This window comes from Micropterus dolomieu, linkage group LG05 (assembly GCF_021292245.1).
Source record: "Micropterus dolomieu isolate WLL.071019.BEF.003 ecotype Adirondacks linkage group LG05, ASM2129224v1, whole genome shotgun sequence".
In the NCBI taxonomy this organism is placed as follows: Eukaryota; Metazoa; Chordata; class Actinopteri; order Centrarchiformes; family Centrarchidae; genus Micropterus; species Micropterus dolomieu.
This window is the reverse complement of record NC_060154.1, coordinates 27,445,612-27,462,081: the sequence shown is the minus strand read 5'-3', so window position 1 is coordinate 27,462,081 and position 16,470 is coordinate 27,445,612. Positions and strand designations below refer to the sequence as shown.

At 39.3% G+C, this 16,470-nt stretch overlaps 1 protein-coding gene across 3 annotated transcripts in view; it reads left to right on the top strand.

Annotated features, from left to right (window-relative positions):
• Nucleotides 1–16,470, top strand: part of ryk (receptor like tyrosine kinase) — a 51,648-nt gene that overhangs the window by 5,309 nt on the left and 29,869 nt on the right. For all 3 annotated transcript variants that reach the window (XM_046049026.1, XM_046049025.1, XM_046049024.1), the window contains exons 2-4: nucleotides 13,055–13,176; nucleotides 13,295–13,394; nucleotides 14,203–14,334. In XM_046049026.1, coding sequence (XP_045904982.1) covers nucleotides 13,055–13,176; nucleotides 13,295–13,394; nucleotides 14,203–14,334 — 354 coding nt within the window. The remainder of the gene's footprint in view (nucleotides 1–13,054; nucleotides 13,177–13,294; nucleotides 13,395–14,202; nucleotides 14,335–16,470) is intronic.

Below are 16,470 nucleotides of genomic sequence, written 5' to 3'. Positions count from 1 at the left end.
AGCCTGATGTGCGTAACAACCTGACTCTCGAGGGGTCGGAAAGGAACAGGAATGTGTTACGCCTGAATTGAAATAGTTTTGCATACACAGCGTGTTTGTCTGTGGATGAACTACAGGCAGCATCCCTGATTGTTTTTGCATATGACTAGTGGCTGTCTCCAGAACCCTACTCTTTACATGCATTCCTTTCCTCCGCTCCCATGTCAGCTGTGTCTCAAGACCCGCATCTTGGGTTTGAGCTGTGTTGCAGCTGCCAGCTCAAATTCAGTCACTTTAAGGTAAATTAACCCAATGACAACCCCAATTCAAACAGTTTAAGCTCAAATTTTGAGTGAGGTGCAGCAGCAAGAAGCCTACCATGTGTCTGTGTTTGCTGTGAAGGATTTACAACTCCAGAGGGCCTTTTATTTCAGAGGGTGTTCAAAAATGTATCAGGGTTGTTGCGAGAGACACACTGCATCACACTGCTCATAAAACAACAGGTAAATACTGCATTCATAAGGCCCATGACTAGTTTTACAAGCTTCAATAGCTTTCTTTCTGTCCCTGTTTTCCTGGCCTTTTGACCATCCATGTGAAGATGAGCGGTGAAGTAAAAATAAGTTTTCTGTACATGCATTTGCTTTCTCCTGTAACGATGACACTTGGAGCCCAGTTTTCCGCGGTTGAACCAGTACTCAGAGGAATTCTTCTTGATGGAAAGTAAGCACTGAGAGAGTCTGTTTTCTAGTTCTTCCACGGCATACTAACTGTCATTGGTCTTGCCGCTCACTGTATTTGTGCTGGGCTTTTCCAGTCAAAACAAAACCATAGCTCCACAGTCCCCAACCAAAATTAGTATTGTAGACAAAATAAGCAGTTCCTCCATTAAGTCTTTTTTTTCCAATACTTAGCTTGTGGGAAGGGGAAACATTAGACTTTAATCAGACAAACTCTGCCTGATAGTACAACTAAACTTCACATATCGTCATCTTAAAAAACACTGAAAAGTTTTATTTTATTTCATTGTGACTGCCAAAGTGAAAATTCTAGCAACATGGTCATTTTTTGCCCAATCAGGTGAGTAGGTCTGAGTTTGGCTTAATAACTCTGCCTGAGCATGCAGAAACTGAAATATCCAGGTCTTACAAAACATGTTGAGCTAGCGTGCAAAATTGTCCTTGTATTCTGAAGAGCCAAGTGCATGGCGGCTAACCAGCCTTCCTCCCCTCCTCCAAAGAAGAGCTGAAAGGCAAGCAGGGGCTTTGAAAAAGAGCCTGTGAACAGTGAGGAGTGATTGGCAGCAGCATTCATTTCCTTCATGCCTCTCTCCAAGGATCCTGTGGTTGAATAGGGGAGCCCCTGCTCTCACATCTTTTGTCCAAGAGCTGCTGCTCTTTTAGACAAAAGATGGGTTGTTGCTTGTACAGGAGATTCTGGAAAGCAACGACCCGTCTTATAAATTGTTGCCCTTGTGTTAAAATCATCAGAAATATATAAAAATAATTTTTTTCTCCTTGTCTGTCCGTATGACAGCAAATGCCATAAGAGTTTGAGTTGTACTGTCTGTTGAGACCACTGCCATGCTTGAGTTACATTGATTGAATTTTGCTTTTACATGGTGGAGAGAAGGAAATATTAGGAGCAGTCTTGTTTTAAGCCTTCTAATTTTTTTTAGCATTTCTAATTTAGGTAGGAAACACCTTTTCTAAACAAAAAAAATGCAAAAATATTTGACCTTGCGTACACAGCTCAGGCTTTAAAACTGCTGCTGTGCTCACAAAGCTGCCCATGTAAAACAGCATCCAAAAATAGATGCGTAAGAGTGTGTGTGTGTGTGACCTCTTAAATTACATGTTAGTTGGCTCATGACAGAACCTGCCTCAAACAGCTAATCTTTTTTTTTTCAGAAAATCATTTGATATTTGTTGAGTAAACTAAAGAGCCCGTTTCAACCATTAATGAGGTGCCTATAAACAGCGGCAGACTGTCTTGCTCAGATTCCTCTCCCTGCCTTCTTCCTTGTCTGCCCTCGGGGCACTTTGTGGAATATAAAAGGGAAACTGATGTATGGTATCTTTGAAGTGAATCAAAGGAAACCACAGAGAATGTGACTTAATGTGTGTTTTTCTTTTAGCTGTAAGATACTTTCAGAGGTGACTATTTTTGCAACCAGTGCTGTTGTTGCTGCCTAACTGAAAAAGCTTAGTTGGTGTCCTTGGTTGGGATGTATGGTTGTGCTTTTCAAAGAACATACAACATCATGATTTATTTAAACATTATTATTGCGCTTTCCTTTTACACTTTGATACTTGTGCTTTTCTTCAATTGCTTGACTGCTGGTTTTCTGTTGGGACATGCACTGAAGCTGGGCTATGCCTAACTTTTCCTTGGGCAAGAAAGTGAAAAAGCCTCATTAAAATCCAAGTTTCTATTCAAATAGATTACATATTTTAACAACATTTCCAGAAAATCTGCAAAAGAAAATGTGGAAATAATGTACGTAATGTGACTATTAGGAATTGGTCACATCCAGATACACAGGAGGTTGTACTAGTTGTCCAGTCAGGTGCCATTAAACCATTGCAGAAGAAGATGGTTAAAGGAGATGATGTGATAAAAGGAGCGCCTGTCAAAATGGAAAACATGATGTATTAATGTTTGTTTTATGTATCGAGGAAGGGTTCCGTCACCTTATTGCTCCACACAGATGTTTTCATCTGCTGCCACTGTTAGTCTCTTTAGCTATGAGTGACGTTTCTCGCATCGTTCATGTACGTCATTCATTTGCCAAGTTTCTGTCCGTTGCACTTAGCACTTTATTATCAATACACCAACTTTTCTTTACCTCAGCCAAGTGACAAGTGAGTTAAGGGGATCTTCAGTGAAAGCTAATTTACAGTGCTGAGCGACCGACTCCATTTTTTTGCACCTCTTTCTGCTGTGAAAACTGCTATGCATTTTAGGCAAAGCCTTATTGCTGTCTGAAACACTTTTAGATTTTAAAAAACTTTTGTTTTATTTGTGAAAATGAAAAATGTCACTGCTTTTTCTCCACATGTAGACCACATTAGACCAGATCCAGATCCAAAACCACTATACCTAGAGCTGTCAAATCTGGACTAGATTGTCCCAGAGTGGCTAAACTTTCAATCAAACATAGTTTCAGATTTGTGAAACCTTTTTTCATTTTGTGAAAATACTATAAAGGGCGATTTCAATGCTTTTTTCACGTGTAGACCACATTAGACCAGGTCCAGATCCCAAACCACTATGAGAGAGAGGGACGAGCAAGAGGATGTGCTGCGCAAATGCGCTACGGTGCTCTGCAATCAAATATGTGTCGATATTGTGGCGGGCCGCCACAAATAAATGAACATGTGGGAAACGCTGGCTATGGATATAGGCTATTTAAAAATAATAAAAAACAAAGCAAGTCTCTCCCGACTTTTTAAACTAATTGTGTATTCATAACAATGAGTACAATGAGTATGATTTTAACGAAACCTACAACGTTTTTAAACGCCACTGTCTGAGATCAGAAAATCGAGCAAGAGTCTCGACTTTTGAACTAACATTAATGTTTTGCACATGCACTTATAAGAGAAGTATTCAGTGCTTTTACAAAGCACAAAATGTTGATTAACGCCACTCTCCTGCCAAGTGGGTGCTTCACTGGCAGTAACGTTAGCTGCTGGAGTTTCTTTCTACAGGCTAAGTTTCACGTTTCTTAGCATATGCTTAAATATAAAATTGTTCGCGGTTGAAAGCTTTTTACTGGTCTCACAACGTTTACGGAAGACCATGCAGGGTTCGACAATGACGGTGGCCCGATGGCTGAGGGCTAGTAAAATGTAACGTCAGGACAGTTGAACTAGCAACTCACTGGGCCAATGTAAAAACATTAGTATTAAAATAAAAAAAATAAAAAATGAAACTCAACATCCTGCAGTTGTTTTGCACCGATGTCCAATCCAGAGTTGTAGTTATGTGACGAGAGGTTGTCAAATGTAATTTCTCTAATATCAATCATGCGGCAACCTCTGGGTCGAAAGTGAAACCATGCAGACGGAACTTAAAGCTGCATTATCTCTTAACGGCCAGCAGTTTTGGCCAAAAGCGAGCGTTTGGGGCGGTGAGTTTACATATAAAGTCAATGCAAAGACGCGTAGAGCCGCGATTTTCTGTAGGGCGGGGCAAAGCAACGAGAAGGGGGTGAGGCAGGCAACGCGAAGGAATTCGCATGATTCTGAGTCACGATAGCCTATCAGTGTTGAGATTGTCCTTACGTCACCGACAGCTTCAGAGTGTTGTGTGGAGAGGGGGGGATTCTGTTCTGACAACTACGCCGTTTACTCGCGGGAGGAGCGCGGAGTTAACTGCTTTTATTAAATTAGCTTTTTACTTTAGTTTTTGGGATTTCAACGTTGATTTATCTTCGCTGGAGCTTCTCAGCAGCTAGCTTCCGTGCACATCCGGTTCCAGTGTTGTTGTTAGCGTCGTTAAGTCGAACTACAACTTCATATTTATATAAAAACTGGACATTACTTGGAGAAAAGAAAGCGAGGAGGTTGAACTACTGGTGAGTTCAGAAAACATGTGTCTGTAACTTTATTCCAGCTATCATTGTACTTTACTGTGACCAAGTTAGCATAGAATAGCCCTGATCGATCCAAACTCCATTCAGAAAACAAACATTTTAGAAGTTGTTGTCCTGCTGTCTTGCTGACAGACAAAGCATGAATTCATATGTTTAACAAATCTGCATCATGTTGTAGTTATTTCGGCATCAGTTTAATCCGTTTATTGCTATTTCATCACAGCAAAATGTTTACTTTGGGTTCATACAGTTGTAGTAATGGCGAGTTGTGTTTAATCACGTTATCGCGTTAAAATCGCCTTCTCGCGTTGTGTGTGAACACTTGTTGCGAATGTACTCACGCGAGGAAAGCATCGCGAGGAGAAAATTCGCGGTTGGTCTGAATGCCGCATTATGACGGATAGAGTAGCGGATACAAGTGATTGACAGGTTCGCCATTGTAGCGACCTGTCAATCACAAGGTAGTCCCGCCCAAAAACATATGCTGCATTATCATCTATTTACTCAATGAACATCATGTTGTGTTGAAGAATACTTGAAACTAGTGACTGAGACCATCAACTCATTATGAAAGTGTTTAACGAGGAAATAATTCAGCTGAGAAGCAGCAACATTTTACCATTATTTTTAATGGAACCGTACTTCTTTTTGCAACCAGCGGAATCGCCCCCTGCTGGCTGTTAGAGAATGCAGTTTTAAGTGAGTGGAATAAGCTCATAGCATAAGTTAGCTTTGTGGGAAATCTAATTTAGCCATGTTAGCTATGTTAGAAAAGATTTAGAAGTGATGACCTAGGGAGAAATGAGAGGACTGTTCACTAGAACTGCCACACTGTTTCAGAAATAAATCTGTGATCAAGTTTGTCAACAGCGTAGCCTCCACCACTCAAGTACCGTAACATTAAACATAGTGCTGTGACCCAACTCACCAGCAACACAGTCCTCTTTGTTGTTTCTGCATACTCTGGGAGAGTTTGTTCAGCTGATCGTTCTGTTTTATGGTGTAGGCAGTGCTATCATCTGGAGAGCTGCAGAGCACCCTCTGGTGGGCAAACTATGCTGCACTCATGACATGAGTGAATTAGCTCATATCGGCCGAAAACATCTGCGTAAAGATAAATCGGCCGGGCTCTAGTAGCATTATCTAATGTAGTTGGTGTTTATTCTTCAGGAAGATGCAAATGTTTACCACACCTCAAAGTTGTCTATTAAAGGTTGAAACTGTAGGAAAACTCAAATTACATACCCAGTCTTTATACCCCAATCCTGCAGACCTTGTAACCTGGATGAATAGTTATCTAACTATCAAGCGCCCTACATCTCTGAGAGCTAACTGTGAGATGTGATTGCATGCAATGTGATTTCCAGCTGAAGTTTTTAACCCAGTGCTTCGTGTTAGATGGGTGCCACTATTAAAGTGTATTGTCCTTCATATTTTTACTAAATGCCATAAAACTTAAGTTGATAGCCTGAGCTATTATTTGCTGAAATAATTGGAATGTTTTAACTCAGCACTTTAAACACTGCCTATTCTGAATTTGTTTCACCTTTCATGCCTTTTGAAGTAGAGCAAAGTATTTGACCTATCAGTCATCTTTTTGTTACAAAGCTTTACTTGAATCTTTACTTGAAATTGGGCTGCAATACAAAAATGCAATGGTCCTGAGGTTCTGGGTAAGTTCTCCACTTGTGTACTTGGTTATATCCTGCAGACACATGTTTATTACAACTTTTTATATAGCTGTTTTCCCAAGCATGTTGGTTGGTGGCACACTCTTCTGATGGTAAAACTCTTGTGACCACGATTAACCTTACATAGTGAAGACAGGAGCAATAATAACTGGCTTTCAGTGTCACCATGTCTTGTTTTTGCTTCTGAGAAACTAAACTGCTCTTAACATTAAAGCTGCAACTAACGATTGATTTTATTATCAATTAATCTGTCGATCATTTTCGAGATGGTCAGAAAATGGTGAGAAGTCCAAGATGATGTCTTCACATATCTTGTTTTGTCCACAAGCCAAATATATTCAGTTTACCTTCAAAGAGGAGTAAAGAAACCAGAAAATATTTACATTTGTGAAGCTGAAATCAGAGAATTTGGATATTTAAAAAAAAAACTCACAGTATTTAATCGATTACTAATTGATTTACGACTAATCGTTGCAGCTCTACCTAACATGTCTTTTTCAATCGCAGACCAAAACCAGCTCTATTCAGTTTACAGCTTGTCCACTGTGTCCCAGATCTTAGATCTTGAGATCCTTGTTACATTATACTCTGCTTTCCTGCCTCCTTCATGCCTGGGGATTTGTTTGGAGTTTCATGTTGATAGAGTTTCACGTGAGCCCTCATTTTCTGCCTCCTTGTTTAATGTAGCCAGTATCTTCCTAGTGAGAGGCTGGAGGGGAGTGTTTATCTCCTGAGCACTCGGGGATGAAGACTTTGGGAGGTAGAGTGTCGACTGCGTGCACAAGAAGGTCTTTGTTATATCTGTCCAGGACATTACCACCTGGCCACCGCCACCTTTTGTTCTCCTCTTTCAAAGTCTGCAACGTGATCCGCAGCTTGCAAGACAACGCTGTATTTTGACTTACAACTCTGAAGAGCCCAAAATGTTAAGACCAACACAGTTTTATTATTCCTGATTTGTTGTTGTAATTTATAGTTTTGGGTTGACGTCTGTAAATGAAAGGGATGGCCATGTTAAGTATATTTATATGACTGATTTTAATGTGTGTAAAAGTATGTCAGTTTCAATGTCCAGTAGGATAGATGTGGGTGGGGGAAGCGAGTGAGTAATCTTCACTGCTGATTGAAGTGTCGATGTGCTCTTGAGCAAGGTCCTACTCCAGTGGAACTACTCGGTGGCCAACAACAGAGGAATAGTGGAGTGGGGGCGGGGAGATCTGAGATATAAAGTCTTGGTACTTTAGGAATGTCAGCAGGGTGTTTCATGTGATTCGTTTTGTGTGGAATCCCTGTCAAACCAATGATGCCTCATTGGTTTGCCTCAGTACTTCATAATTTTCCCGGCTGGGAGGGGACCCACTACGTGGACTATGAAGCTTAGCTCAGTTGATTGTAGTGGACGCAAACAAATAATAACGGTACAATGATACTCTGTACCAGGAGAATTCAGCAGCTCTTCACTCATGCTTTCAATGGTAAACCACCACAAGAATTCAAATTCAAATTAGCTTTATTGGCATGAATGTATAGCAACAATATTGCCAAAGCTATATATGAAGTACATAAGGACAATTCATTTCATACCTTTCATTAGATAAGGAAATAAAACAGCAAAAGGTGTGTGTGTGTGTGTGTGTGTGTGTGTGTGTTTATATATAAATAAAATAATAATAAAAAAATATATAAAAATAAATATTAGAGTGACAATTACCAACAAACACACTAGATTCTAAGGAGACACGTATAAACACAAATCATGTTTATCTACGGCATCAACTTCCACTGGAAGCCTCTCAGAAGCATTTCAGCAGCGCAGCGTGTAGCCTGCCCCACGTTAATGACTTGTTTTTAATTGTCCTTTTTGTGCTTCTACTACATTCTTTAAAGCTCTCTGGATCGCTTTCGTTTATCGTCTTGACGGGTGCATCTAGCAACTATCACAGGGAGCATTTCGGAATAAGAGCATTGACTTTGCCGACATGTTTGACACTTGCTATAACAATCTGATGCACAGTTACGATGTGTGTGATGCTGGCTTTTTTTAGGAGGAAAGCAACCAATCAGTGACTCAGGTGACGATGTATGCGTTATGTGTTTTTAAATCACTGATGCACACACTATATTCGTATGCTTATTTGTAGCAGATGGAATAGGCTTTTATTGCTCCTGTCATCCAGCATAGTCTGCAGATAAATTATATTCTGCTTGATGCACAACAAACCATGTCAATCTTTTGATTAATTAATATGAATGGAATTTAATTTATGTCAATCTTCTTTTAATTTAAAGACTGACATGATAGATTGAGTTTGTCTGTGAAGATTCTCAGTTATCCAGGTCATAGTTATCCATGTTTGGTTATAATCAAGGGCAGCTGGACTTGTTTGAGGTAGCTTGAAGACGTGTACCTCTCATCCAAGAGGCTTCTTCCGTTCTGTCTGAGTGCCAGCTATTTAACCTCTGTGGGGTCGATAGACCTTTTTAAAAAACATTTCTCAATCCATTGATGTTTGTCTGTGTAACACATTTTTTTATTGATCCATCAGTGACGTTGGCGTAGTAAGCGGCTGCACTGGTTACCGTGAGTGCATAACACTGATGCTCACGGTGCCCTTTGTGATGTGATGCTTAAATGATAGGTTTGGATGTTTTGTACACTAAAAGATGATGGTCACTGTAATCATTTCTGCATTCTGGCTTCCTTACACAACTCTAAAGTAAGAGATGCAAAACGTATTTCAAAGTTCAGCCAAGGTTTGTTTGAGACTTCAGCAGTTTTAGTGAGCAAAATCAAGTGGGTAACAAAAAAGAGTTTTATCCAAAAAAAACTTGATTTGCCAAACTCTGACTGTTGACTGTAGCCCTATATTAGGTTTGGCTAAACCTTAACATGCATTTTTGCGTTGAACAAGGACTGTCAATATGTTCACTACTTCTTACACTGCAGAAAGGAATAACTAGATTTCTGCATGTTGAGCATAAACTGTAAACTGTAACACTGATTTTAACAGTTGGTTCTTACAGCAGCGTGTCACTGTGGGCCAAACTATGTATTAATGAAGCCCAGTTTTATCCAAAAATATTTAGGTAGGTTAATATGTGCTTAATGATTGATGGGCTTACTGGCCTCATGTTTTTCTACTGAAGAAGAATAGATGCATACTGTACCATGTGACATATCTGTATGACTTGAAAATGATGAGTGAATACCGCAATCATTTTCTTGAAAAGGTCACACAACAGATTTAGTTTTAGATTTATTTTACCAACAACATTTGGTGTAATTAGTTTTATGCAGTACGAGAGAGAGCTTTAATTTCATATTTGAAAAATAGAGGATTGTAAACATGAGGCATTGATTTTTTTTTTTTTTTTTTCAGTCATTGTTTCATTGTGCTCAAGTGTGCTAGAGTTGAGTGTTTTCAGATCAGTGCAGGTGATAGTGTGCAATCATTAATCACTTAACACTAACGGAGAGAAATGGAAATGTCCAGCAGGAAATGATCCCTCAAAACACAACGTGCTGCCAAGTTATCGCTCTGGAATTCAAAAGGATGTTGTTCTTTTCCGTGCGTGTTAGCATTAGAGACGTTTGCATCTATATTAACAGCACAGTGATTTTTAAGTTGTGACCCAACACTGACTAACAAGAATCATGTTTACAGGCCCACCTTCCAGCATTGCTTGTTTTCCCATTCCAGAAAGCCGCGAGTGTGAGTCAGTGATAAAAGTGTAGTGCATGGTTCACCGTCCTTAACCTCAGGAACCACTTATTCCTATCCTATCCTCGGTCTGTGTACACTGACAGGCTTCTGTTGCCATTCCTTCACATTCCTGTTTTGAAAGGTGTTGCAGTTTGGGTGGATGGCTATGGTGCTGTGGGAGGGTCAAACTTGAAGCAGACTCACACTGGTCCTTCTTTGGGCCTTTATGCCTGGTTGTGTAGTTTAATTGGTATCAAAGCAGTGTGGACACATGTTGAGACAAGGGAGGTACACAGAGCGGAGCATGAGACAGGCAATTATTACAGGACTAAACTGTGTGGCCGTGTGCACATCTGTTAAGTGTCTTAAAGACCTGAGACTTGTACTAAATGCTAATAAAAACAAAGTTTATGCAATTTACCAGAGCTTTGGACTATATTGATCTTAATAGCTTCACTCTGAACAAACTCATAATTGACAGTCACAGAATCTAAATGGCTTAGCATCTGGATTGGTGGAAAAAGTCACATTTAAATTAATGTATCTTGTGTGCTGACTCAGGTAAAAGGTTGGCAGGAATAAATCTTTCCCACGTTCTGTAGGAAAGGGGCTGTTGAGGCTGTCAGTCCTGGACTACAGTGATGTGATTTATAGGCACGCATATCCTTCAATTCTTAAACTTCTGGACTCTGTCACTCTGTCTTGAAATGTATTACCTGTGGTTCACATTGTTGTATTTTATATGATAGGGTTGGATGGTCTTCTCTTCAAGAGAGAAGTGATGCACACTGGTTTCATTTGATCTACACTGAACAAAATTATATCATCTGAGTGATGAAGCAATACTGAGAGGTAATTTGGTATTTTTCCAGTACGCTGAACAAAATTATAAACGTTGTTTTTGCCCCCATTCATCATAAGCTGAACTCAAAGATCTCAGCAAGAAGAAGCAGCAGAAGTGCTCACTAACACAGATTTTGACAGATTTGTGAACAATATTTGAGAGAAATAAGCCTTTTGTGTACATAGAGAAAGTCTTAGATCTTTTGAGTTCAGCTCATGATGAATGGGGGCAAAAACAAAAGTGTTTATAATTTTGTTCAGCGTACTGGAAAAATACCAAATTACCTCTCAGTATTGCTTCATCACTCAGATGGGCTTTATCAGACTTGATACTGATTGGCTCTTAAAGTTCCACGTGTTGGGTCTGAACTTGGAAAGACTGCGTTTAAATTTAGTCCACCTGACTCCTGGAATAAAATACAGCACCTCCTTAAAATCAATACACCAGTACCTTTTGGGCATTTTAGAAAGCTCTACTTGTAATTGTTTTGCATAACTGTTTTTAATTTGACATTTTTAATTGTTTTTAACTGGGAACTCTTAGGGCTTTTAATACAACTGTTTGTTTAAAATTGTATTCTTAATGTAGCTATCAAATTTATCTTCCCTAATCAAAAAACTTAAATGACTTTCTATTTGACTGTCGCCCCTGAGTGATCTCTGGTAAATAAAGGCAGCTGTTTTCTGTTGAAAAGTTCTAAATATCGACTGTACACACCTTCTCACCAAAAACCCAACAAAGTTAATGATTAACTGGTGGACATAATGTAACATTTAGCAGCTAATTAGCCTAATATCTCTATCAGGAGTTTGTGGAGACCAAAACAGACCTAAAAAGAGAGTGAAAACAATATCTTTGCCAAGTAGTCAGATACACGACTCCCAGTAAATACAAATGTTACTCTGTATCTGCCTGATGTGTAAATTTGTCACTGTTTCAGTTGTATGTTGTATTTACTGCTTGTTTGGTTCTATACTCAAAAAATAGCATAATGCAGATTATTGCAAGTAAATGTAGGTTAAATTTAAATAAAGCAAAAAAAGAAAAAGTCATAAATGAAACAAAATGGATCATTTTGAATATAATATAACATTTGTTTTTTATCTATCTACACAAGTGTGTGAGAGTGTGTGTGTGTATGTATGTATGTATGTATGTGTGTGTGTATATATATATATATATATATATATATATGTGTGTGTGTATATATATATATATTTTAAGCAATTGTTTGTTCACTGTGCTTTTAATTATACATTTATAGACCTACATTTTATCTGAACCTCTCGCTCAGTGAAAATGAACAAGGAGCAGATTCCTAAATAAAGGAAAGGAAAGCCAGCCTTACTCTTTAGATTTGGTTAAATACTAGTTTATGTAACACCCGTCCCCTCCCCTGAGTTGGTAAATGCCTGAGAATGTTTTTAATTGAGCCAATGTGAGAGAGGTCTATGAGCCGGAGCTCTGAGACAGCCCGAGGGTATTAGGGGAGCCTGGGCACATTCTTCCCCTCTCTTTAAAGTGTCTATAGACTGATAGACAGACCCCACTCTGCCAGACAGACACTTTCAAGGACTGATAGCACTGCCCCAGGCCAGGGTTGGGGATTTCACCAGCACACATTAGACTTTTATGACTTTTTGATGCAGCAAGAGCCAAGGGGGGGAAAAAACTTTTTAGCTTTACCTTTGTTAGGGTTTGAGAAAGAAACGCTACATACAGTGCCAACCCATCTAGCTTTCTCATGATTATGCACTATGGCATTTCATAAGCTGTGCATTCAGTATAGACCGAATGGTTGAATTGACTGTGAATGTTGTGTGCTAGTTCACATTTTGTTTTATCGAAAGCATTCCAATCCCCTTCCTCTTAACCCTTCTCTGTTTTGTTTCCTGGATAGAAAATTGCGGTCATATTTTGGATGTTGTCTCACTTCAACGATTTGAAGTTTTTCACTTGGGCACTAAGAGGCCTCAAGTACTAACAGATGTGGTTAGTCCATTTCTCTTATTGGGGGGAAAACCTCCTAATCCAAGCTAGCATTTTGAGTCAACATTTTACCATTTTCCTCAGGCTTGGTGTGTGTGTGTGTGTGTGTGTGTGTGTGTGTGTGTGTGCATTTACCTCTAAATTAGAACATTTGTTGTGTTTTGTGTTTTTTCTTCTCAAATATTCAGTAAAATCATGTCAAAAGTTTCTCATAAGATACAACTTTATGTCCTCTGTCCTCACACAGGCCTAGATGCGGAGCTCTACTATGTGCGAGACAGTGTGGTGAATCATTATGCTCTCTCCTTCACTCTGCCTGTGCCCAGTGAGACCAACAGCCTTCACTTCACATGGCATTCAAAGACAAAGGTAAATCTCAGAATCGGGAACTATTGATCGATCACTTTAATACAGGCTTACTTGTGCACATATGCAAGGCATCCCATTTATGTGTTGACAACATTTGTTCCTCATTCCTTGTTTATAGGTTGACTACCGGCTGGGCTTCCTCATGGAGAACCCCGTTGCCATGAACCAACCACAGAGCAACATCTCCACTCAAGGGGAGGTGCCCCGTGTTCCCTCTGGTTTGTCAAATTTACACCTTTTGTTGCGCCGTGCCCTCGTAGGGCACGTACATGTATACTATTTTGTAGAAAAATGGTGTCAGTAAATCAATATTTTTCTAACTAGTTGTCAAAATGCTGAGGAGTTTTAGTTGCAGCTCAGTAACACAACAGTTGTTGAAATATTGTTGTAGCTACTATATCAAGTAGTTTGCCACTCTCTGTTAAAGCAGTTTGACATTTTGGGAGATAAACTTATTCACTTTCTGGCCGAGAGTTAGATGAGTAGATCAGTACCACTCTCACATCTGTCTGTTGAATATGACGCTGCCAGCACCTAGGTAGTTTAGCTTAGCACAAAGACTTGAACCAGGGTAAGAGTTCAAGAGGTAGCAAAATCTGGCGACTAGCAAGAAATAGGTGGGCATATAACCTCCAGTAAAACAGCGAAGTGTACTTTTTACCATATTGATTGGAGAGCTTTATGGTGCTGGTGGGGTGAATTTAAGTGTATTTCCCAAAATGTTGAACCTTTGCTTTAAACTTTTTCCTTGAGGAATTAATTTTTTAAATTTCTGACAAAACTATAACGTAAAATTGTATATATTGCATAAATTTTAACATAAAAAGTGAGAGGTGATTCATCATCACAGCTTTGATCAATTTAATAGACATTGGTGATAAAGTTGTATACAACATTGTAAGAATTTCACGATGCTGAACAAAATTGTTTAAAGCCTGCATTTATATATTTATGTATTAATCTTACAGTTCACTGATATCATGCATTAAGTTTCTATAAATGAGGTGTGTGTGTGTGTGTCTACAGTCTTTAGAGTGGACCTCTTCTGTTCCGGCAAGGTAGATGGAGAAGCTGTTTTAACAGTGCAGCTCAACCTGACCATCCATGCAAACAACTACACAGTGCTCAACTTCAAAAGGAGGAAAATGTGCTATAAAAGTAAGTAATATATAATAACCAGCTAATAATCTCATCAAGAATGTAGTGCAGCCCAGCCTCACTGAAGGTTTTTTCCCCCCAAGGTTATCCAACTGTAGGCCTTTTTCATAGACATCTTTACATGTCCTAGCAGGAAAGCACGGGTGTCATTAATAACAAATGATGGCTTTTACTCGTTCATCTTTAATGTTATTAGTAATACCTGTGCTTTTCCTGCTAGGATGTCTGAAAAGGCCTGTTGGGTTGAACGCATACGCCTGTTATAATACTTAGATTAAATATTCTGGAAAAGAATATTTAATCTGTTCTACAGAGTGTGTGGAGAATGTGAGGGATTTGCCTGATTTTCGTCAGCTCTGTGTGTTTGATACAGAGTTACAGTGGGAGATGTAGAGACAGGTTTTAGTATTCTGTATTCAGTTCTGTGCTATTTTCAAACTGCCTGAAGATAATTACATGTGGCCGAGAGGCTTCTTGCCATACGCCCCGTGGAAACAAATTTATTCCCATCTTATTTTGAGTATGAGCGAAATTAGCAGCCATAAGAGATTCTTTGTATGCCAGAGTGGTGCTCAAAATGTTGAGCAATCATACATGTCAAACTCTTAAGTTCTTGCATTGTACTTTTTAGTGCTGTAGCAGAGGACAATGATGTGTGCTTGTTGTTTTATAATCGCACCCTTAGCCTATTGACGTTCAAAATGTCTTTGAACTACTGGAACTCTTCAAGGAACCCAGAAGCCTTTGTAGGAAGTCAGGAGCTAACTTATAAAACATATTTCTGGTTGTTGTTCCTGGCCCTTTAACAAAGTCACAGTTATATAACTCATCATTCGACTATTCTATTCTGTGTTATTCTCCTCTAATGAGAAATAGAAATTTAATTCTTAATTCATAGTTTTTACTTAAGACGCAGACAACAACACTCAGCAGATCCTCACTACTTTGGAGATGTTTCGAGATTTTTGCCTTTCTGATGGTTTTAATTTCCTTTAAGGCTTCTGCGCTTTTTCTTTTAACAGTGGGAACATTAAGACATCACAGACACACATCTTTAAATTACATACCGTAAAACTTCAATGAAAAGCTGAGTCCAAGTTAGATGTCTGTTCCTTTTATGCCTCGTCTGGTTTTTATAGTAATAGTAGTAGTAAGCTCTTTGGATGTATAAAACCTCTTACAGCCCACCGGGATGCCCGCTTCAGCTATGCTGCTTACAAATATAAATGTTTAAACTTCTGTCTATATGGACATGCTACCCTTTTTACGGAAGCCATGAGCACCAAAATATAATTCATTCAGATTTATTGGCATGAAATGGTATAACTAGAGAGACAATAAAGAAGTGGTGACTCTCTACCTTTCGATAGCACTTCCAAATATGTGTTCAATCCCCAATTATTTAAATTCCTTCAGTCCATAAGGGCGGTTTTTCAAAAAAATGAACCCAAGTTGTAATAACTACGGTAACCTTTGGCTTTCATTCTGTCTTTGAAACAGGGCTGTTTTTTCTCTCTCTTTGTGCATGAGATTGGCCGAGATGCGCTGCCTCTCGAAGCTAGATCAAAGGAGTGATTCGTAAATAATATTGTTGTTATTTGATAATAGGCCTGGGCGAAAAATCGATTGAATGAATTAATTCGAATTTTTTGTTGCGGGCGATTTAAAAAATAAGTAAATCGAGTTTTTGTGTAATAGCACATTTTTGGCTCCCCGGGGTTTCCGTAGTGTTCGTTTCCCATAGCGACAACATCATACACTAAACAGCAACAGCAAGCGACAAAATGGCTACCGGTGAGAGCGGGAAGTTTGTTCCCAAGAAAGGAATAAAGTCATCTGTTGTTTGGAACTGGTATGGGTTTGCTGCGACAGATGTGGAACAACAGACACCACGCTGCAACATTTGCCTAAAGCCTATCGCAGTGAAAGGCAGCAGCACCACAAACCTATTCCAACACCTGAAACAGAGAAATCCAGCCGAATATGAAAAATGCCAGTCTCTCCGCGATGAACAAAGCCGCACTGACCAACAAACCTTAGCTAAAAAACAGCTAACTGTAGCCGAATCCTTTGCACAAGGCACCGCATATGACAGGAAAGGGGCACGGTGGAGAACAATCACCGAAGCGGTCGCTT